Genomic DNA, 25,275 nt, shown 5'->3' on the forward strand with positions numbered 1-25,275 from the left:
CTTGGGGTATGTGGGAGGAAATCAGAGCACCAGGAGGAAAGAGTTGAACCGGAGAGCTTCTTGCTGTGAGGTGACAATGCTAACCATTTCACCACTGTGCCACCCATTGATTGTATCTGTAACTGTACCTGTAGAATTATAGGCTATCTCTTTAATTGCAGATGTCACACTGATGTGTAGTTTACCTGGAAACAACCACCTCAGCCTCCTTTATGTGATGTTTATAACCAAGACATCACAGAGCAAAGTTGAAGACATACTAGTATTCATTAAGTTATGTGTTGTTGACTGGGCTAGTCCCACTAGGCCTTTGGTCTATTCTGTGGAGATTATCAAAGTGATAGTCATACTGAGTAGGAACATTTGACCAAGGCACTGGAGAAATTCCCCTACTGTCTTTCACCTTGGCCACTAGGTGGTGGAACAGAGCTACTTATAATCTCAGACATCAGACATCTTGGAGGATAGCAGTCACAGAGCGAAAAATCCTGCAAGGCCTGTGGAGCCTAATACAGAGATGGCAGAAGCAATTGTGACCACTTGTGATGATGAAGGACTTGAAACGCAAATCATAATGGATTTAATCCAGGAGTAGGAGCCAAAGGATGGACTTGAGGCTGATTAGAATATGATGATAGAACAAGTGCTACAGGAGCAGAAAAGTTCTGAAAATGCTGGTAAGAAGCTGAGAAAAAGGAGCAAGTGTTGGGATTGATGGGAGAAATCTGGGTGTATGTTTGGCTGATGGAGAAGCTAGTTTTAAGGTCATACACTTGCAGCAAGATAAAGTGAGAAGAACTGATAAAAACACTGAAAGTAGAGCTACAAATATTTATGCTGAAATTGTGAATTGGTAGGCAGAAGTAGTGTAGAGGAAAGTGCAGGACTCTAAAGGAACTCTGAAAAACGGAATGTCCAGAGAACATGACCAGTGGGAAGAATCAAAACAAAAAAAAACATGAAGCCATTGACAGGTGTGACATTTGGGATAATATTTTGCCAGCGTGTTTTGATTTAAAATACATAAAAGCATTAATTCACTTAAGTAATGAAGGCTTCTGTGAAGTGACATTTTAAACGTATTTGTCAACATAGCACATTATGAATGAAGCTGAGGCAAAAAGCATCAGTCATCAGTGTGGAAAGACTTTCTGTTTCAGAATTTAAGCATGCAATTAAAAAGAAAAAAATAAATGTGTTCTTCAGAGCATCAGCTGTAGAAACTTTTTTTCAGTTTGTAGTAAAGTATGTGATATTAAGAATGTATATGATGAAAAGAAAGTTTGGACAGAAGGGTGGGGAGTATGCAGAACACTGATTGTGAATGGAGGAAAATGCAGCATATACCAAACAATGTTAAATGGAAAAAAGAGGATGGCTGTGTTAGATAGTGAGGACAATATAAAGTGTGTGTTTTTTTGTGGGGAAGCACATTTGATGTAAGACTGTTTTGGAAAAAAACAAAGTACCCACAAATTACCACATAGGTGGTAGCCCCCTAAATACAGAAGATGTAATAAGGGATCTGGGGACCTAAGTAGATAGTAACCTCTCCTTTGATAATCACATTGCCAAAGTCATTATAAAATCCTTCTATGTGGCCCATCTAATCACAAAAGGGTTTGCATCCAGATCGAAAGAGGTCATTGGGCCCCTCTACGCATCACTCATCAGACCCATCATAGAGTACAATGCCCCATTTCGGATGTACCTTGCAAGACACCTGCAACAACTGGAAAGACCCACAGAAGTTCCTCACCAAGAGTATCACTGGCCTCAAGCAGATGCCCTATGCAGCTCGACTGAAGAAACTCCAGCTGTACTCGGTTGCATACCGCCTACTCAGAGGTGATATCTGCCTGACATACAAGGCCATGTCCAACCCAGAATTGATGGACATGCTCCACATAAAGAAAACCATATCTGCTTGAGCCACACGCTCCAGGGATCTAAACCTCACCACAACAATAACTAGGATGTGCTGGAGGGATAGATTCCTGTCCCAGAGACTTCCCATGCTCTGGAACAAGATTCCAATCTACATTAGGCAGAGCTCCTCGCTAACACTCTTCAAGAGAAACCTTGACGAGTGGATGGGAAACAGAAAGTTTACCCCGGGGATCACTTCAATGGCTCTGCTGGACAGAGGCACAGGGAACTAATCTAAGGGGGCGGTGAAAGCCAACACATTCCGGCTAGGCTTATAAATGCCTTTGGGCAGATAGCCTAGTACCTACCTATTAACCTATGAACCTATAAGATGATGTGGCAGTGGGGGGATAGTGTCATACTATCAGGAATTGTAAACCAGTGTATAGAAAATATGGAGTGCACATTTCTAGGTTTGACAGCATTTTGTTAGAACAAGAAAGAGAAATGAAGAAGAAAATAGTAGAGACTTGTGACTATTAATTAAAATGTTACTGAACATATTTGTGAAGAAGAAAGTATTATGGGTAAATAAGCAAAGAAGTTGATATAGAAATACTGGAAAATCTAGGGTAAATGAAGAGCGTGATAGTTTGTAGACAGAGAGGTCTCACGTTAATGTAAATAATAAGTATTCAGTATTAGAAAACAGGGAAGGGGAGCTAAAGACAGGGGAAGAACAAATAATAAAAAGCTATTGGGGAGGGATAGGAGAGGAAAGAGAAACCTAGAAACTGAAAGTAAGAAAGATGGAAAGAAAGGAAAGGATGATATAGGATTACTGGCATTAAATACAAAATTATATCAGTTTGTTAGTGACTTAATGGTGGATTAAATTAAGTAACAATGTGATATACTTGTTGGACACAAGGTGTGTGAAGAAGGAAAAAGAGAAAGATATGAGGAAATATGTGAAAGGAAGATTATATGGGTAAGTGGGAAATGAGATATTCAATGATTGCTATTCCGATAAGAAGTGAAGAAATAAAATATTAGATGTGACAGTAGTAGTGCTTAGGAGGGTAATACATCATATGTGAAAAATGGAAATGTGTGTCAGACTAATAGTAATATATGAATACACAATTATGTCGGAAAGAAAAAAGTATGTAATCTTAAATATGTCAATAGTTGTGGGAGCTTTTAATTGTAACTCAAGGAAGGAAAGAGGAAATACAGAATATTAAGATGTTGAAAGAATTGAGATGTGGAGAGTTGAAAATGGGGGCAAATATAGATTGGATATACTGAAGAGGAATTTTTAAAACTGAAATAGATTATGTGACATTCAAATGCAAAATATATGAAGGAAGTGATAGTGATGGAAATGGCTGAATTTTCAAATCACGGAGCCATATGGGTTACAATAGGAGGTGACATAAAAATAAAGAAAGGCAAATGAATAAAAAGATTAACTGGTAAGGATAACAAAATGGATGGAATGAAGGAAGACGGTATTCATTTTTGGAAAGACACCATGACAGTAAGAATGTGCTGTGAAAATTAGACATATTGGTTGGTGGTGTATAAGAAAAAGTATAATAACATTTTGTTTTGGAGGTTAAGGAACAGAATAAAAATAAGAGTTAAGACGGATATGAAGAAATTGCTAGTAGGTATAAAAAAGAAATAAAGCAGTGACTGAGTAAGAGAAACAGAAAAATGTAGAAGAAAAAGAAATAGAAAACATAAAGATGTTTAGATATTTTTTTAAAAGAAAAAAAGAAGTTTCACTTTTTTAGGGAAACAAGATGAAAACAAGATAAGGAAAGATTAATGCAATATTAGGCAAAGAAGGTAATATAAAATCTAAAGAAGAAAGTATGGAGGTTTATGAAAAATTGTAAGTGGAATTTGTGCAAAGCTGAAGGTAAAAGGGATGTCTGGAAATCTTAAGAAACATTTAGAAGAGAAGATTAAAATCGAAGATTAGGAGGAAATTTTAAAGCAGGGAACATAGCAGTTATCACCAGGACTGGATGGAATACGTTATGGATATATATTGCAGTGACTAAAGTTAAAATAAATAGTGTTTGTTAAAATATTGAGTGAGTTGTTGGAGAAAATTCTGAAAGAAGAAGAGGTAAGTAGTGGGGTGATTAAATGGGTCTATATTATATTATCGCACGCTTACAAAAGTGAATGATAATTAATCGACCCCATGTAAGTGAAAGCTTACAATGTCGAAACCTCAGAACAGCAATTTTTTTCCAAGGGAAAAAAATCGCTGTTCCAAAATTAAAAAAAAAAAAAAAAACTTTGAAACATTACATAATGTGGGCGACTTAGAACCCCCAACACCCCCCCCTACTTAAATATACCAACTCAGAGATTGCACTACAGTGCCAAAAACAGTAAAGTAACGAAAGTGGCCAAGCAAATTCTTTCCCAGGGAAAGAATTTGCTGAAAAGCCGCTTAGATATTTTGCCTTTTCACTCTTTTCGGTTCAATCAAGACGCATTCGACAAACTGCATCTGCGATCTCTTAATAGGGAACCGATTTAATTGGGTCTATATCACATAGTCGAAGTCTTATAACTTCGAACAACCATTATGTTCGAAGTTTCGACTATGGATGGACTATGGATAAAAAAAAAAAAAAACAATGGAAAACAAAATAAACTGTTTTAACCAGTGGGGCAAGCCCCCCTGCACCCCCTACACCCCCCACTACTTAAATATACCAACTCTGAGATCACACCCCATTGAACAAAATGGAAACCTCCGCTTATGGAGATTTCCATTGAAACACTCGAACTTTTACAAATTCAAACTTATGGTCTCGACCATATGAGGTTCAAGTTTGTAAAAGTTCGACTACTTGATAGGAACCCGATTAAATTTATATGAAAAAAAATGAAAGAAAGTACATAAAATTGGAAGCCATTAACACTATGTTATACAGATTAGAATTTTCTTATGAAAATAATAAAAAAGGATGCATAAAGTACTGGACAAAGTTATAGAAGATTGTTTCTTGGTGTAAAAGAATGAGAGGTGAAAGAAATGTCAGTAATGGTAAAATCAGTGCTGGATATGATTTTGGAAAAAAAAAAAAGCATAGAGGTAAGCAAATAGTAACATCTGTTATAAAAAAAATCATTTGACAGTCTGAGCCATGAGGGTATGTGGAAAATATTACAGGCATATGGGGTTGGGGGAGCAGTGACTGTAATAAGAATATGTCTTGAAAATCCTCGGTCAAATTTATGATGGATTGATGCAAATAAAAATAAGAATTAACTGGGAAATTAAGCAAGGATGTCCCTTGAGTATGTGTCTGTTTTGTATTTGATGAATGCAGTGATACAAATGTGCACTTGCAGCATGAATGAAGCAAGATGGGAGATGGAGACAGGAATTCTAATGTATATGTTTTGTTACACTGAGGTGATTTGGTCATTGTTACTCAAAATAAGGTTTGGATGAGTGGGATTGTAGCAAGGATTGAAACTTTTAAAAAGCTACATTACAGTTAAACAAATTGAAGAGTAAGTGGTTTGGTGAAATTAAGAAAACTAATAGTATATATTATACCAGGAAATTTATAAATGAATTGGGAGTGTAAAAGGACAGTGGGGAGAAATAATGGAAGAAATTAAAAAGTTATTGGTTTAGTAGAAAATGTTTATCATTTAAGAAAATTATAATATATGTTAAATGCTAATACATTTGTCAAACTTGTATACTGTGGGGGTGTATATGTTTCCAGCTAAGATGGAAAAAACTGTTAGAAGTATTTTCAGTTTTATTTTGGAGTCAGGATTAAACCTAGTTAAAATATATAATAAAAAGAAGGAGATTTGAATTCAAAAGTGTAGTATATTAAGCCTCTGTGCATCTTTTCTGGATAATAGGTAATATAACAAAAGAGAGAAATAGCAGAAAAATGTTATTTGTGAAACATGACGAAGTATGAAAAATGACGTGGGAATAAAAGTAGTAAGCAGGAAAAGATGGAAAGAAATGAATATGAAAATAAAGTTGAGTTGTGGAAATCGAGTTAATGAAACTGATAGAATTAGAACGTGTACAATATAGTAATGGAAAATATTACTTGGTGTTTGCATGGAATGAATATAAGGAAAGGTAAAGAATGCTGTAAAACTGGAAGGAAATTATTTCATTTTTTTTTTTTTTGAGGTGAGGGGTTTTCTGTGGAGAATTTTGTTGGCTAAATTACCAGTAAAAGGTAAAATGAAATGTAAAGTAATATTGGAAAGGAAAACAAAGCATTATTTTTTTAGAATGTAAAAAGAATGATATGTGGTGGATAAAGTTTAAAAATGAGTATAAATAGAAACAATTCAGAAGTATAAACATGCATATGATACTGTACTAAAAGTATGAGAAAGCAAGAAAATATGAAGTCAAATATTTGTGCTGATACGGCTACTGTGAAAAAGAAAATGTGATGGCTTATTGTATAATAAAATAGAGAAGATGAAAATGGGCTAGCTGAAACAAAAAACGGTTATGGAAGAAAGGATGGGGGAGAGATGGAAGGGTAAAACATAAATTAAATAAAATGGGAATATGGTTAACATAATGACAGTTTGATTCTGACAATATGAAAAGTATAACAGTGAAAGTATACATATTGTGAATATGAAAGTGTAAATAATATAAAAATGTGTATAATATTAAGATGTATAACTAAAGCAACCCGTACTCTTTTCATAGCATTCAATCACTTCTGGCACAAGGGCGGGGGAGCATGAATGCAAGGACAAGATCTAAACATAGGAGAGAAGTGAAATATGGATATACCCATTATTTCTACATAAATGCATTCAAAGGATAGTGAAAACATGAAAAATACAGTAGTTTTTGATAGTGGAGGTGGCAGAGGGTAGATCGGATGATTTGGAGTTGATGTAAAGGATTCAGAAGAGGAGATGGATCAGAGCAGTTCTGGAGAAGACCAGTGGACAGTTGTCTCCCGTAGTGTACGACTATGTAATCTGAATGTAGAAACGGTGAGGAGTGAAGTAGGTGAAAGCTTACCACTTAGAGAAGAATGTATCATGAAAGAGAGTGAGATAGTACAATCAACTGAAAATATATGCAGCGATGGCGTAGTTTGGCAAAGTGTGGAAGTTGGAGAGGAAAGAAATAAGGCACAAAAGAGAATGCATTGCTTCAGAAATCAATGCTAAGGATCATGTAAACAATGATGCAGCAGTAAGCAGATATGACATTTGGAGCAGATTAATTTTACCCGCGGGTTTTAGAATACAAAATATAAGGCAGGTGGTAGCCAACTGAATAACATGTTGATTATAGCTCCCCATGTGAAAAACGGAGAAATTGTTAAAAAGCCAGTTGAGTTACCAGGTTGTTTAAATGAAATGTCACTGTATAGATGCCAGTAAAGAAGAAAAAATTGGGGGAAAATAAGAAAAACACAAGCAGAAAAGGAGAAAAAAAAAAGCACTTGCTTGGAAAAAGATTGTAGCTGTCCATCAAAAAGCTGTTCAAGTTTCAGCTTCAGTGCAGGAGATAATTTTTAGTAATTTAGCAGAAAAATAAATATACACTAGTATGTTTAAAATAAGTGAAACCCACTGGAGGAATGTATAAAGTCAAATGATAAAAGACTGAAAAAACAGAAAAAGCTTTAAGAAGCTATTCGGCTGAGGTGGTAAAACTACAAAATGAAAGAATGAAATGAAGAAAATACCAGTTACACCTGACGCTTCTCAAGATGATGTTTTAAAGTAGGTTTTCTCTGTACGCTCTATCTTCTAAATCTAAGATTTTCTATACCAGAAAAAAATGGAAGGAATAAACTGCATTAATTTTATAAAATTACAAATAAACAAGTAGACCAGTATCTACAACAGGATGTGTTAAATGAGGGCATATATCAAGTGTGTTTTTCAAATCTGGCCAGCTGAAAGCAGCTGTGACCTATATTAATAAAGATACAATCACTTCAGCTAAAAATTCATCTCCTACCAAAACTGTGGAAAAAGGTAAAAGTATTAATAATTGAAGACAGCAGAATCTTTTTTGAAAAATTATTATTCTCTGTACAAGAAGAGAAGAAAATTTAGTCCAAAAGTCAGTGATGCCGAGAGGCAGGTGTGAGTTTCAAGTTGCTTTATCCAGCTGTCTTCAGAATATTTTTCCTGGAGGAACAGTAATATTCTTGGATACAGAACAGGCTACGATGGAAATAAAAAAACGTTTAGCCAACAAAGTGTGAGCCAGCAAGTTGAGTGGGACTCCACTTCTCATTCTTCTGACAATAAGAAAATCCATGGAGACACTTTGACAATTAAACATTTGCCAATTTCCAAAGGAAACTACTTGAGTGACAGAAAAAAAAAAAACAGGAGTTGACCAGAAAAATAAAAAGTATCTTAGACTTTATCCAGAGATTAGTGTAGGGAGATTAAGATGATCAGGTAGAAGACTAGCAAGAATATGTAATCATAAACTAGTGGGAAACCTGTAAAGCATCAATCCTACTACATGTAGTTTATACATGTGAACTTTGGTTCTTCAATAAGAAGCAGATAAAGAAGACTTGGACGTTTTGCTGACTGTGTTAAACTGGTGGGAGAACTACAGAGTGAAATACAGCTCCTTGCTGAAATGTTGGAACTCAAAATGTTGAGTGCCAACAAGCAAAAAAAAAGACCAAAAACACAGAAGAGTGACTCTAGAAAATCTCTCTTCTCCTTTAAACTTCTTTTTTGGGGGTCAAGCCACCCACACACCCTGAACTTATATGTAACAACTCTGATATTGCCATAGCTAGGTGAAAAAGGAATATTCTGAAAATCTGGCATCTCAGACTTAATATATGTAAGTCTGTTCATATTTCAAGACTCACTGTAGCGGGTCCTGACATTTCAAATGGTTACCATAAAAACCCAACTGTGGCATTAATGTTTAGAAGACTAGGAAATGAGCTGAGGAAGTAACTGCAAGTAAAATATTTTTGTTCTGATTATTTGTATAAAAGTTTATTGATATAAACTGTATGTTTTATGTAAAGAATTTCTTTATGTATGCAGTCAGGTATTTTAAATGAAAGATGGTGAGTTTTTATCAATGACTGATGTATATGCTACTGATGTTAAATTCAGACAGTACATATCCAGTCTGTATATTGTAACAAGACAAGAAAGGCTGGAAAAAGCAAGTTAAAGTTAATATAATGTTGTGATCTTTACCTGCATGAGGTGGTGAAATGTGTATTGATCATGTTCAGATATTACTTCTACTGCTACACTTGGAATCTCCTAACCATGTCAGGAGTTCTGCTCATGCTTTTTAACTCTAAATACTGTAAATATAGACATTTCTTCTTAGCATGTTGTGCTTCAATTATTGTACTATCATTGCAAATTCTGGGATCTTCTGACTGTAATGTGTTGTTTGTTTGAATCTTCTGTCTTTTTACCTTGCATGTTAACATATTACCATTTGTTTTAAATTTCTTGGAGCTTTTCTCCCCAGGACTCTGCTGAAAACGGACACCTGCTGTCCAGTCAGATTTTATCCTGGTAAAACAAATGTTAAATAAATAAAACATTGTATATACAATTAGAAGGTAACTGTGTCCCCTGTTTTATAGAAGTGGATGTATATATTAATGCTCTTAGTTTAAGTTATACACAAGGGCATTTATACACAAAATTGTTTGAAGAACACGAGAACATAATGAAAAATATGAACAACTGTTAGTTCTTTCTTGTATTTGCAAAGCAATTTTTTTCATTACCACCAGCATTTTTGGCTGAAACAAGCAGCCAAGTAGCCTCTAGGGTTAGGCAGTTAATAACAAGGGGTCCAAATAGTTTGTTATGTGCAAAATCTACTTGGTACTATGCAATTTAATTTTTAAAGGATTCTGACAATCACTTCAATGAAAAGGTGTGTTTTGAGTGAAATCAGCATGGAACGATGTAATTTTTAAAAGGATATTTGCAAGCAGTAAAAAAAGTAAAGTAAGAAATAAAGTTTGAAACAAGTAGGTGTCTCCCCAGCTGTCTTTGAACTTTAATGCATTAAGTATAACTAACAGTGACAGTTTATAAATAAAATGAACACTGCTATCACTGTTGAAGCTGCCGATGGAAACAAAACAATCCACGAAAAAGACCTTCAGCAGACCACCATGGCACAACAACTGTTAAAAACACAAATTTAATATGTAAAGCTGTTAAGTGGTTGGGAGGGTGGCCTAATGGTTAAGGTGTTTACCTTACACACACGAGGTGCAGGATTTGAGTCTCACAAGGGATAAGTGGCTAGGCTTAAAATGGCTCGCAAGGGCAGTTAGCCTAGCACTAATCTATGAACCTATAATCTATGAACCTAATCTAAAATGCAGGAGTAAAATCCGTTCCGATAAGCGCTTTCGGGTAATATAGCCTTCTTCAGATTATATTTAGGTCCTGCTACAAATTCTATTTAAAATCCAAATGACCACTCACAAATGTAGGGTGGAACCACGTTTGCAAATTCAAACTCCTGATCGTAGCATTGGTTGGAGGCATAGTGCCCAATTACAGTTCTAGAACCTAGCCAACAGCAAGTGGTAAGGTACTCAATCATGGGTTTCTTATTGGATAGGCTTCTTAGTTTAGGCCAATTGTTTTCTTGTTCGTATACACTTATGCTAACAAGTTGCTATGGTTGTCACTGGATCCAATCATCCTCGTGTAGCTCATTACTGTGGCAACAAAGAATGATCCATATAATACAGTTAGTATTTTGAAAATAGCAGAAGTGGCAACTAAAGCTGTTAAAATGTCTAAAACAGCAGTAGATAAAAGTCCTGGCATCATAGCAAACAAACTTTCATTTCCTCTTCATCTTCAGAGCTAAATAAGCAATCAGAAATGAAGAATATAAATAAACCTTTGAATTACGTCAAATCATATCAGGTGCTTCACCATTAGAAGCAATCAATGGCTTTGTAATGTATGGCAATGAAGCTGCAGCCTTTAAACTTAGAAGATTATTGAGATAGAGAACAATCTAAAAATTGCTGTTAGTTCTCTCAAAAGCTCGTCATTCTCATAGGACCTCATGAAACCATTTGCATGTTGATAAACACATCACTAAAAAGCTGCATTTTCAAGTTCTCACTAGAATTAGACAAATATTAAGGAGGCAATAGTGGAACTATCATGGTGTACTAACAGACAGAAGGTGTTAATCGCAACATAAGTGTAAAGGGATCTTAAAATCCCTCGGAACCAAGTCAACAATCCAAAATAAGTTATCTGGGCACGACTTCTTCTCCCAATCATATCAAATACCTCACAGTTTAAACAAAGCAATAACTTTGATGGTAGTAATAGATGATAGTAGGGTTACAGCCTTCATCTTTGAAAGGATAAACTCTCATAGTGACAAACATTATAACTTAGAACTCCTTTCAGTACAAAATCATGTAAAGCTATGTGCAAGATTTTAGGAAAAACATGCACCAGACATGTTGAAGTGATCAGCGCACATATAGTTGCCCGAGTTGCTTTAAGTATAACTAACAGTGACAGTTTATAAATAAAATGAACACTGCTATCACTGTTGAAGCTGCCGATGGAAACAAAACAATCCACGAAAAAGACCTTCAGCAGACCACCATGGCACAACAACTGTTAAAAACACAAATTTAATATGTAAAGCTGTTAAGTGGTTGGGAGGGTGGCCTAATGGTTAAGGTGTTTACCTTACACACACGAGGTGCAGGGTTTGAGTCTCACAAGGGATAAGTGGCTAGGCTTAAAATGGCTTGCAAAGGCAGTTAGCCTAGCACTAATCTATGAACCTATAATCTATGAACCTAATCTAAAATGCAGGAGTAAAATCCGTTCCGATAAGCGCTTTTGGGTAATATAGCCTTCTTCAGATTATATTTAGGTCCTGCTACAAATTCTATTTAAAATCCAAATGACCACTCACAAATGTAGGGTGGAACCACTTTTGCAAATTCAAACTCCTGATCATAGCATTGGTTGGAGGCATAGTGCCCAATTACAGTTCTAGAACCTAGCCAACAGCAAGTGGTAAGGTACTCAATCATGGGTTTCTTATTGGATAGGCTTCTTAGTTTAGGCCAATTGTTTTCTTGTTCGTATACACTTATGCTAACAAGTTGCTATGGTTGTCACTGGATCCAATCATCCTCGTGTAGCTCATTACTGTGGCAACAAAGAATGATCCATATAATACAGTTAGTATTTTGAAAATAGCAGAAGTGGCAACTAAAGCTGTTAAAATGTCTAAAACAGCAGTAGATAAAAGTCCTGGCATCATAGCAAACAAACTTTCATTTCCTCTTCATCTTCAGAGCTAAATAGGCAATCAGAAATGAAGAATATAAATAAACCTTTGAATTACATCAAATCATATCAGGTGCTTCACCATTAGAAGCAATCAATGGCTTTGTAATGTATGGCAATGAAGCTGCAGCCTTTAAACTTAGAAGATTATTGAGATAGAGAACAATCTAAAAATTGCTGTTAGTTCTCTCAAAAGCTCTTCATTCTCATAGGACCTCATGAAACCATTTGCATGTTGATAAACACATCACTAAAAAGCTGCATTTTCAAGTTCTCACTAGAATTAGACAAATATTAAGGAGGCAATAGTGGAACTATCATGGTGTACTAACAGACAGAAGGTGTTAATCGCAACATAAGTGTAAAAGGATCTTAAAATCCCTCGGAACCAAGTCAACAATCCAAAATAAGTTATCTGGGCATGATTTCTTCTCCCAATCATATCAAATACCTCAAAGTTTAAACAAAGCAATAACTTTGATGGTAGTAATAGATGATAGTAGGGTTACAGCCTTCATCTTTGAAAGGATAAACTCTCATAGTGACAAACATTATAACTTAGAACTCCTTTCAGTACAAAATCATGTAAAGCTATGTGCAAGATTTTAGGAAAAACATGCACCAGACATGTTGAAGTGATCGGCGCACATATAGTTGCCCGAGAGATATAAGTCCAATGTACAGGCAATTAATTAGTCCCATCTAGCTAAAAGGCAAGTAGGTCAGTTGTTACATGGTGAAGATATTAATTTCAATAAAACAAATAGAAAGGGGAATATTATTCCACATTAAGGTTAGAGATAATCAATAAGCGCTAAGAGACCAATAGTGGATGTGATATGGAGGCAAAATGTCTCCAGCAGCCAATAGTTGTACCTCCAATCAAAAACTGTCCAACAGATCAAGCCTCCTAAAATGGCCCAATCGTCAGCTTCCTTGCTTTTAAAATGGGTCTTAATGGGACTACACTATTTAGGCCTGGAAGACAATGTGCTCTTAAATTAATAATCCAGTTGATTTCTCTGTATATGTGTGTATATGTGTGTGTCTGTATACCATGTTCAAGACCAATCAGATTCAGAGAAGAGGGAGAAAGTGATGAAAATACAACACACACGTTCTCATTGTTCTCTGAGTCTGGTTGCCATGATAGATTGCTGGTGATCCTTTAAAGTCAATATTCTGAGGATCAAGTCAACTATCTGATGACAAATGGTTTGACTCCACTGTATACCAAAAGCACGTGTATTTTAGAAATAACCAAACAAAAGTAATGCCACTGAGGGTCCAATAATGGTAAAATCAAATTTTATTAAAATGTTTGCGCTCTTTCATCCCACTGAGGAGACTTTATCAGAATAAAAAACACGTAAAAAACAACATTTTATAGCATTCATTCAAGAATTTCATTGGTTAATTGTTAAATAAATACAAAGTTCATTAAATTCTTAAAGCTGCAGAGGTATTTTTAAAAAGTCCCAATCATTAAATCATTCCAGTTGCTCTAAATCTTTTTATAACCAAATAATTGTGAGTGTTTCACTATACCAAAATAAATAACACACACCAACATGAACTTATATGAATTTAACACATGAAATTCCTTGTTTATAATGTATTAGCCCTTGTATACAAAACGGATGTAACAGAGACATGTTCATTCAACCCTGGTGGAAAAGTGGCTCCTAACCTTAACTGCCAAGTTAGTTCTCAGTTGTTGAGCCATCTTTTCCAATCTCCGCCTCTAGGGTCTAAACTAATTTTTTCCAGTTTTCCAAAAGTGAATTTCTTAAAATCGTTTCAAATTGTGGAGTGTTTGTACAAAGCACTGTTATCATTTTTGTTGGCAATGTCATAAATATGTTCATAAATGCGTGTTTAAATGCATGCACTGTTTTGCCTACATAAAATGATGTACATCCAATATACTTTGCCAGGTGAACCATTCTTTGGGTCATACATGTTATTTTAGTTTTTAAGAAGTTGTCAAGTACCAGGGTTTGAAAATTTGTAATATAAATACATTGTTTACAGCATCCACAGTGAATACTACTCCTATGTTTTGGAGAAAACTTAAACCTTTTGTTTCTCAATAACCATTTAAAGTTTGGTGCTGTCTTACTTGTAAAAGTAGGTTCATCCCCCACCTTGTTGTACACATCAGAATTTAGTTTAAAAATACTTAAGTTTTTCTTAATTGGTTGTACTTTAGAGTAAGTGCCTTTTCATAGTTCACCTCTCTTTCGTCAGTATGAGATTTTGATAAGCCTATGCCTAACAGGGGTTTATGTTTACCCCTCAATTCCTTAAAAACTTCAGTAATCAAACTGGTTATCAAGTTGGTAGGATACCCTCTAACCACAAACATTTTCTTCAACTTAGCTTGTACCTTTAAGAATTTAATGAGCTTGACATTTATTTAACAATTAACCAATGAAATTCTTGAATGAATGAATGAATGAATGAATGCTATAAAATATTGTTTTTAAGTGTTTTTTTGTTCTGATGAAGTCTTCTCAATGGGAAAAAGCACTCAAACATTTTAATAAAATTCGATTTTACCATTATTGGACCCTTAGTGGCATTACTTCTGTTTGGTTCTTAGTGTTGATATAATGCTGCACCACTTTATTGCATTTTGGAGTTATCTTTGCTGTGTGAGAGTTACAATTAATTCTTTAGATAATATACCTCTTTCGAACACATGGGTGGACAACTCGAATATTGCCCAACTTAAGGAGGATGTTGCATTACTCGAGGGAGAACTAACCAAACTAAGTGAACTTTTTACTCAGTTGGAGGATAGAGTACATAAAAGGAAACCAGGCGTTCCTATGTCTTCTCCAGTTCCAGTTTCAGAACACGCCCCTGATTCCCCCGTCATTGCAGGTGGAATTGGTTCAGAGTTTCAGGATGCTTTTATGTTCTCAACAATTGTTTTTTTTCAAACCTGACAAACAACAATTCTTTGTTGATGGTAGCACTTACAACTAAGATATGGTATCGGCTGGAAGTGGCAACAGTGGTCAAGTTGTGGCAAGGACTTACGCGGAAGTTGCAGGTACTGTTTTTTCTCCATCAAGGGATGTGCAACCGCATACATCCAGACGGTCAAAAGTAGTTAACAAAATTGTAGAATTAATAATGGTGTCTCATCTGAACAGTCAAAAGAACTGAAAACTCGTAGAACTCGCAATAGTGTTACATCCCTGGATTTTAAAAGCATTTTGGAGAAAACTCAACATTTTCAGGCTGACATTTTTGTGCACAAAACAAGCAATAATGGTATTAATAATAAAAGCAATTCGTCTTTGAAAGTCCTTATATACAAGTTTGAAAAAAGATTAATAAAATTTAAGAGTTTACAAACAGAAAACAGTTATTTAACACAATGTTATAAAACAAATATAGTCCCTCAAGGTCTGAGAGTATATAAATTCCCATTTGGTTATGTTATAACAAGGAAATGTTGAATGATTTTATTAACTTATTTGATAAATACGGTTTAGAGCTCATGTATAGAATTATTAAGTATAACGAGGTACATATACAAATTTTGAGTCAAGGTCTTGAAGGGCTTCATCAACAGATTTTGAATGATTTACTTTTTCACGATAGTAAGAATCTGTATGAGAAAGTTTTATCCAAACTAGACAGAAGATGTAAAAATTTATTTTTGAAGAAAAAGAGAAAACCTGAGCAGGATATTAAGCAGTACAGTAACAAGGAGACCTATTCCACAACACATTTAAATCCCCCTTAGTTTGGCAAAAGAGTTTTGTTCTCAGACTTTGAACCACACATAGCTTAAACTAAGAGATAGATGGAGTAAGAAGACAAGTTAGAGGTGTGTCAGATACAGATAACTTTTTAGATAAACCCTGGGATTTTCAGTACCTGAGACATTCAGAGAGACTGGCAAGTTAGTCCAAATAAGCCTTGGGTTCGGATCCGAATCTTCAGAGATCTCCATGTGGATCTCCCCACAAAGGTTATCAGAAGAGGGGAGTGGGAAGAGAAGAAGAATATAAACTTTGGGGATGAAGGCATTATTAGTACGTATGGGGGATATAACATTTACAACTACACCACTATCCCTGTTACTAAAGAACATTCTTCCTTGTTTTTAAAGGGTTTTAAGTCTGTTCCACCTGGAAGTACAGATATTCCAGACTCTCTGGTAGAGTTGAAATTATTCACTAGAAAACTTCATTTCAAAGTCCTTTTTCATGACAAAAGCAATGGGGAAGTTTTAAACAAGTTAATGAGATTTTCCCAAAGAAACACAGTACTTACGGTGGCAAAAATAGGTACTGCCAACACAGCTAGCTGGAATTTTGTAAATAATTATATGTCATTTGTGAATCAAATATATAATTTATATAAGATGCTTGTGTTTGAAACATATTAGAATTGTATGTCTTGTGTATGTCAAACTGATTTGTACAGACTTGTGTGTTGAAAAGCTATTTGTAAAGTGCTTGACTGTACCCATAGTGTGCCTACTGCAGAGAACAGAAATGCCTATGCACTATTGTAACTGTTTAAATGTATATGTTTTAACAGAGGAAGTCTGTCCAGCAAACTTTAGAAAAATATCTGAAATTAAATCACTTTATAGGCTAGGCCATAAAGATGCTATCTCACAGATTTCAATGCAGCTAGAGACACAAAGTCTGTACTAGGAAGCTTTCTGTATTGTCTTTGGGGCGAACTAATGACTACTCTAAAAGCATGGCGAATGCAATTGTTTTATGACTTCCAGCACCTGCCAAAGATCTGAGCAAAAGCCGTTGTATGTTTATTTTTATAGGTAGGTGCTAAGTCCTGCCAGCTGCCAACAATGGGGGTTTGCAAGCTATCCCAGCAGTAATATTTTAAATATTATTTTGAGAAGTCTCTTACAAAGATAGAGTATTCTGTATTCTGTCTTGGACCTGACAGTAAGAAGGACCATTCACCACATCATCTGCCTTGCTCTATATGTAATTTACTAGAGAATAGTATAATTCTCTTAGATTCAGTCAGGAGGATAGTGATGCTTAATTTAGATATTATTTTTTTTTATTTGAGTCTGTCCTTCAATGCTGTTTTAAATATTTCCTGTGATTTTGAACTCTGATGTCACTGTGAATATATACTTAATATTTTCTTGTTCTTTTTTATTTATTATGAAATATATTTAAACCTTTGATTGTGGCTGATCTTTGTAGAGATATTTATGTTTTGAGAGTACTTGCATATTTATTTGGTGACACAGTGTGGGCCACTTCTAATAGCCTTGCTCTTGGTCAAACTACCATTTCTGTTAGTATTAATATTGCACAGTAAGACTGGACACCGTTTGTTAAGGGCCTTAAAGTAGCTGTCAGGGGGTTCTGGTGGCAGTGGTACCTACCTTATAGTATGGGCAAAAGGGAGCATAGGTAGTAAACCTGTGCCAGCGTCTCCCAGGTGTGTGTGTGTGTGTGTGTGTGTGTGTGTGTGTGTGTGTGTGTGTGTGTGTGTGTGTGTGTGTGTGTGTGCACATGCAAATCAAATCTCAAAGAGTGTGTATGTATCAGCTGGTTGGACAGAGAGAGTGTTGTCGGACTGGGCTTGGAACCCTGGTTAAGGACTCGACTCTATAGCTGTGCCAGTGGGGAGTCTTATTGGGGATCTGGAGAAAGGTAGAGGAACGAGCCCCGGACTGACTGTGCTCTCTGTGTGCTGTTAAGGGAAATTGCACTTGATGCAGAGAGCTGTATCTGGGAGTACTGTGCGTGTACTTGTTATCCTCCCAGTGAACGTCCCCCCACAGGTGCCAGGGTAAGGACTGAGACTCCTTGATTAATGGCCCAGAGGTGGGATATCCGCGTCACATACTGGTTGGCTGTTGTGGGTCATCACACTTACAGTTCTCCATTACATCCTGATGTCCACCTTTTCGAAAGAGCAGTGATGGAGGATATCTGTAAGATGCATTCTTATAGTAAGCGAACATTTCACAATCTCATCACAGATGAAAAAGAACTTTTTGATAAACTAAAAAATGATAGAAATGTACATATTATGAAACCTGACAAAGGGGTGGAACAGTTTTGTTTGATGCATAAGATTATTCCAACCTTATGTTGGGTATTTTGCTCAATACTAAAACTTACTCCCCAGGGTCTAAAAATCAAATTAATATTCCATACTGAAGAATAGATTGTTATTTAGAAGAGTATATTTTAAATAAATGTATTGATGCTGAGATCTACAACTTCTTATCAAATCCAAAGTCTACAATACCCACAATTTTGTGAATACTGAAAATTCATGAAGATGTTCTCAACCTCCCATTTAGACCCATAGTTTCAGCACAAGGATTGAAAACATATCCCTTGGCAGTCCTGATTGACAGGTTGGTGAAGCAGATTATTAATACAGTATCACATCTTATTAAGGACGCATGGGACTTTTTGGGGCAAGTGAAGAGTAATTTGTGGAAGAAAAATGTAATACTTGTGACTATTGATGTTACGGAATTATTCATAGTCATCTCTAAATGCGAGGGTCTAGAATATTTTCATGATACCTTAAGTAGGTTTTCTTCTTTACCTAATGTGAAAATTAATTTAATTGTGGAATTAATGTCACTTGTTGTTGTTGTGTCTTTCGGCTTTTCCCGGTTAGGGGTCTCCACAGTGGAACTCCGGTCCGCTAATGATTGGTAGTTGATTTTTACGTGCTGAGTTACCAGCCCTGACGCACAACCTTCAACGAAGGTACTCCCATTCACACGTCTCCACGCAGAAGACGCTCTAGCTGAGAATCGAACTGGACAGCATCTTACTGTGATGCGACAATGCTACCGCAGCACCACCACCGCAGCGGAATTAATATCACTTGTACTAAACAATAATTATATCTTTTTTTGAAGGGGAATTTTTTCAGCAAATCAGGGGAATGGCTATGGGTGCAGCCTGCGCCCCTGTTTTTGCAAATACGGTGGTGTTAGGATGGGAAAACCAGTATGTGTTTAATTGCAGGTTTTCTAAGAATCTTCACTTCTGTTTGATATTTCTTGATATTGTTTTTATTTTATGAGACAGAGAGGTGGAAGAGAAAAATTCATTTGTAGAATATTTGAATAACATTACAGAATTTTTTTAAGTTTACATATACCTGAAGTGGAGTGAAAATAAACTACCTAGACATCCTCTTGTCCCACACATCAGGGTTTAGGCAGTTCCTATTTCTGTTACACCAGTTATCATCCCCTTTTGCAGAAGAAAAATCTGTTGACAGGACAGTTAATTAGGGTGGCTAGAATGACATCCCATTATGATAGAGTGTGGGACAAACTAGTTAAATTGAAGGAAATGTTCGTGGTTAGAGGGTATCCTACCAACATGGTAAGCTGTTTGATTGCTGAAGTGTTTAAGGAATGGTGGGGGTAAATATAAACCCTGTTAGGAACAGGCTTATCAAAATCAAAATCCCATACTGAGGAAAGAGAGAGGAAATATGAAAAAGCACTTGTTGTACAGTACAACCAGTTTTCTAAGAAATCAGAGATAATTAAGAAAAAATGGAGTATAATTAAAATAAATTTGTATATATATATATATATATATATATATATATATATATATATATATATATATATATATACATATAAAAAAAACCCCGCAGTGGTGGTGCTGCGGTAGCGTTGTCGCCTCACAATAAGACGTTGTCCTGTTCGATTCTCAGCTAGAGCGTCTTGTGTGTGGAGACATGCGTGAATGGGTGTACCTTCGTTGAAGGTTGTGCATCAGAACCGGCAACTCGGTACGTAAAAATCTACTGCCAATCATTAGCGGACCGGAGTTCCGCTGTGGCGACCCCCTAACCAGGAAAAGCCGAAAGACACAACATATATATATATATATATATATATAGATATATATATAAAAGAAGGTGTGGGTTAAACCTATTTTTGTAATCAAATTTTAAATGGTTATTGGAAAACAAAAGATTTGAGTTTTCACCAACACACAGGGGTACTACTTATTGTGGATGCTGTAAACAATGTACTTATATTAGAAATGTTCAAACCTTGGTACTTGACAACATCTTAAAAGCTAAAATAACATTCCAGAAGGGGAACTGTACTACCCAAAGAGTAATTTACCTGGCAAAGTGTATTGGATGTACAGCATTTTATATGGGCAAAACAGAATGTGCATTTAAAACACATATTTATGAACATATTTATAAGGGTGGCCACGGTGGTGCAGCGGTTAGCATTGTCGCCTCACAGCTAGAGGTTCTCTGGTTTGATCCCTGGCAGGGGTGTCTTCTGTGCAGAGTCTGCATGTCCTCCCTGTGGTCGTGTGGGTTACCTCTGGGTGCTCCAGTTTCCTCCCACATCCCAAAGACATGCTGTAGGTGGATTGGACACTCTAAATTGGCCCTAGGTGTGAGTGTGTGCATGTGTGTGCCTTCTGTGGAAAGTTGGGTGCGGGATGGCACCTCAACACTGTAAAACTCCATTGCCAATCATGAGCGGACAGGTGATCCGCTATGGCGACCCCTAACTGGGAAAAGCCAAAAGAAGAAGAAGAATTTATGAACATATTTATGACATTGCCAACAAAAATGATAACAGTGCTTTTGTACAAATACTCCTCAATGTGCAATGATTTTAAGAACGTCACTTTTGGAATACTGGGAAAAGTTAGTTTAGACCCCAGAGGGGGAGATTGGAAAGGATGGCTCAGTACTTGAGAACCAACTTAGCAGTTGAGGTTAGGGGCCACTTTTCCACCAGGGTTGAACGAACACGTTTCTATTGCATCTGTTTTGCATACAAAGGTAATAAATTATAAACAAGGAATTTCATGTGGTAAATTCATATAAGTTCATGTTGCTATGTGTTATTTATTTTGGTGTAGTGATACACTCCCAGTTCTTTTGGTTATAAAAGGATTTAGAGCAACTGGAATGATTTTATGATTGGGACTTTTTAAAACACTTCTGTACCTCAAGAATTTAATGAACTTTGTATTTATTTAACAATTAACCAATGAAATTCTTGAATGAATGCTATAAATTTTTTTTTAAGTGTTTTTTATTCTGATGAAGTCTCTTCAGTGGGATGAAAGCGCTCAAACATTTTAATAAAGTTCGATTTTACCATTATTGGACCCTCAGTGGCATTAATTTTGTTTGGTTCTTAGTACTTATATAACACTGCACCACTTTTTTACATTTTGGAGTTATTTTAGAAATAAAGCTGGACAACACGGCTTTAAACACATTTGTACTGGAGTGTTAATATTTGAACCTGAAACTCTAATATGTCAGACCCCCGCAAGACATTAGCTGGTCTGAAATGTGCAAGTCCACATGTACCCTGTGTTTGCACTGAATGTGACTAACATACATCCATATATTAGCAGTCGGTATGATTCTTTCTGTTAAGAAACTCAGATTGTTGCACCATGAAAACAAGAAAAACAAGAAAAAAAGATAAGAAACTGTCCAAAATTAATATAAATGCATACCCTTATTCTGTTTTTTTACCATTGCCCTTTGACAGGAAGTAGAATCCCGAAACAAAGATCTTGAAGGGCAGCTGACAGACCTTGAACATCGACTGGAGAAGAGTCAAAGTGAACAAGAAGCCTTCCGCAATAACTTGAAAACACTTTTAGAAATTCTGGATGGAAAAATATTTGAACTGACTGAACTCCGGGATAGTCTAGCTAAGATGATAGAATGCAGTTAGAAAAGGGACCTTGGTGCCTGTGACTTTAAAGATGCTTTGCCCCCTTTCAGAAACCTAAATTAAGGTCTGTATAAAAATTACACAGATCAAGTAACACCTGTAGCAGCATATATTAAACAACAAGCAGGAAGCAAAGATCATAAAGCACTGTTAACAGCTGAAAGAAAGTTCAATTTATATTCTAATTGAACATTCAGCTGTACGTAATGTCTCTCCTAAAATGTACCTTTTATAGTGATTTTTATATAATTTTTTGTCTCAGGATGAGTCACACTTTATGAAAATGAATACAATTTTATTTTGGATGAAGAAAGGGGTAAGGCATCCTTAAAATGCAGCACATTTTAAATAATGAGAGCTCTTCCTTATTTGTACTGGAAGATTACCTGTATGTATAAACTCCCTCCAGTGTTCTATAATATTGTCCAGTGTAACGCTCATATTCTTCATATTTATTATATTTATTTATGAAAAGACAGTTTCCTTAATTTGCTTTCCCTGTAGCTTCTAGAACTTCAACTTGTACTCATGAAAAAAAGAAAAAGAAGAAATATCAGGTGAGTATTAGCTCATCCCTGTGAGATGACAAGTTTGTAAGTGTTTAGTTGCCCATAGTGTTACTTATTTTGATTTTGTTTCATTTGCAAATGGTTAAAATTGGACTCTACTACTTTTCAATCTGCAGCAGCTTCTTCTCTACTTGATAAATGTTTCTTAGCTCCGCATCGACTACAGTGTTGTTATGCCTGGCAAGATTAGGATTTCATTATGCACATTAGCATCACTATGAGTTGACCTTAAAACAAAGAAGCAACCATTTATTTTCCTTTTCTTAATGAATGACTGTTTGTATCCATGTTACTGTAGCCATTAACAATTTGGATAGGATATTCTGCAGGGGTATATTCCCTTAGCAGTGAACTAAAACTCACACCAGGCAATATTCAGAACTGTTAACTGGATGTTTCAACAGGCCTGCATTCAAAAGCAGCAGGCTTCTTTTTTAAGTTATTTTTATGTAACTGAAAAAAAAATACTGAAAGTTCTTTGCCAAACATACATTTCTTTGTATACAGTAGTACAGTTATATTTATACATAAAAAAAGAGTTAAAGTAAAGTGCCATATGCCTGCTTTACTGTAGGAGAGAACTCAGTATTTTAATAAGTATATTCCTGCCATTTGAAACTGTGCAACCGAAGTAAGTTTCCTTTAAATGTAATGTAAATATCCTGTCGTCAGGGGTCTAATGATGCAGTGTTCTCCTTGTTTCTAAGTTGGCAGAGTACCACTAACCTTGAATCAAGTGACTAGAAAATGGCAGTTTACTATACTGGTTTCTGCAGTGTGCTTTGAGATAGGATCCTCAAAATGTTTGAAACTCAATGCAATTACGTCTTTTTCCGAATTCAGCACGGGATGCTTTTCTTTTCACTAAGGTATCTTCTCAGGACATCTTATAATTTTATGATAAAACAGATCATGCTGTTCCACTCTTGTGGAGTGGATTATTTTTTCAGTAAAGTGCACATAAACCGATATGAGCATGCTTACTTGGAAGGGGTGTACAGCAGTTGGTTGACTTTTTGTAAACATAAATATTTTGCCAGTTGTATTTGTACCCCTGTGGTGGACAGACTAATTCCACAGGAGTTTGTCTTCAGATGATCAGCAGTGAATGTGTACCTTGTATACTGAACATAGTATGCTGAGAAATAACACTGTATTCATTAGTACCTGTTTTAGAAAATCAACATGCTGTCAACAAATTTTACACTAATAGACACAAACTGCTTATATAAAGAAATTATTGTATAGAGTATTTAATTGTCCATTTAGATAAATGTTTAGAAGTTGTAATCTGAAAGTTCATAGTTAGTGGGTTGTTAATGCCTCTTGTTCTCGCTCCACTTTACTTGTTTGCATATTTGGCAGGACCCTTTCCCCATTTAGGTACAATACATTGTCATGCTCTTCAGTTGTACAAAATGATGTGCGATACAAGGCAAGAAACAGGATTCATGAAGCTGTAGAGTAAGAAAATTATTATACTGAAGAGCAGGGGATATAAATCACATTGTGTATAACTTCTTATATTAAAAAATACAAAGTCCTGTAAAATAAGAAAAATACAATTTTTATTTTGAAATACACTTGCTCTCCAATGGAACTGTACCTTTTCTCTTTTCTTGCACATTGGTAATTTTCAGCTTGAGCTATAACGGTTTGCATTTTCTGGGATTGTTTCTTTCTTTCTTTTTTTGTGATTTTTTTTAGAGGAAAAAAATACATTTTCTCCAACACAGAATAAACTGATGAAATCTAGATGGTATATGAGGCTCTCGGATCCACGAAAGGTTTTCAGTTCTGCAGATGGTAAGGTTTGTGATCAGACGGTACTGTTATTTCTTCAACAGTACATAACTACTCATTATTTAGAAGATAACTGAAATGGATTGACAAACACAAAAGCTACATTTGCAGTATGAAAACCAGTAGCTTTACTGACATATTAGTGGCAGAAATGGTTTCTGTTAAGTATTGTTCAGTAAATGAACAAATGGTCGAATTTAGGTGGCCATTTTAAAAGATTATCTTAGTCATGCTAAGCTAGTTGATTATGATTGTTTTCATGAGAGTCATTCGGCTTACTGAAGATTCGTTCCATTAGATCTAACACTGTCATTGTATATAGTAACTTGGGTAGGGGTTTACACAAATTAACCTGCTGGGGAACAACACATTCTAAAGAGGTTGTTCTGTCGCACTGTTGTGATTCCATTCCAAGACTTGAATTTAACTGCGATCCGTCGTTCTGGATTATTAAAGACAATTTGCCGTAAAACACATCTTTTGATTAGAGATGCGGTCTTTAAAAGTGAAACAAAAAAATGCAGTAGGAACATACTTTGGCCAAAAAAGACAGTTACAGATGTATTCATCAAAGGACTTTGTTAATTTTGTTCACCAGTAATTATGCATCAACTCATTTTGGATACTTGGTACAAGAACCCCTTGGGAGAAATTTTACAGTGGTGGATAATCTGGTTGAGTGATATATGCAAAAGGACAGGCACTACAGACAAGGAGAGTTTCTGATTTTATTGAGCCTTTGGGTCAAACTGCAGCAGATCCAGTGACACCTCCTGATGGCATAGCTTCCTGAATATACGTTATTCCCCCTTGTATGCTTTTTATGATTGGTTTCTTTCAAAAAGAATGTCAAAGGACTTTGGGAACACTATGAATCTGTAACAGTTTTTTAAGAATTTGAATTTACCATTTTATGCTATTTAA

The 25,275-nt window shown here is 35.7% G+C and overlaps 1 protein-coding gene across 1 annotated transcript in view; it reads left to right on the forward strand.

Moving 5' to 3' along the window:
- The window catches only part of HOMER1 (homer scaffold protein 1), an 859,759-nt gene extending 835,606 nt beyond the window's left edge, over positions 1–24,153 (forward strand). Inside the window, exon 7 of the mRNA XM_044063716.1 lies at positions 21,791–24,153. Coding sequence (XP_043919651.1) covers positions 21,791–21,979 — 189 coding nt within the window. The 3' untranslated portion in view covers positions 21,980–24,153. The remainder of the gene's footprint in view (positions 1–21,790) is intronic.
- Positions 24,154–25,275: the final 1,122 nt, after the last annotated feature.

This window comes from Protopterus annectens, chromosome 2.part2 (assembly GCF_019279795.1).
Source record: "Protopterus annectens isolate FY-2018-M chromosome 2.part2, PAN1.0, whole genome shotgun sequence".
In the NCBI taxonomy this organism is placed as follows: Eukaryota; Metazoa; Chordata; order Ceratodontiformes; family Protopteridae; genus Protopterus; species Protopterus annectens.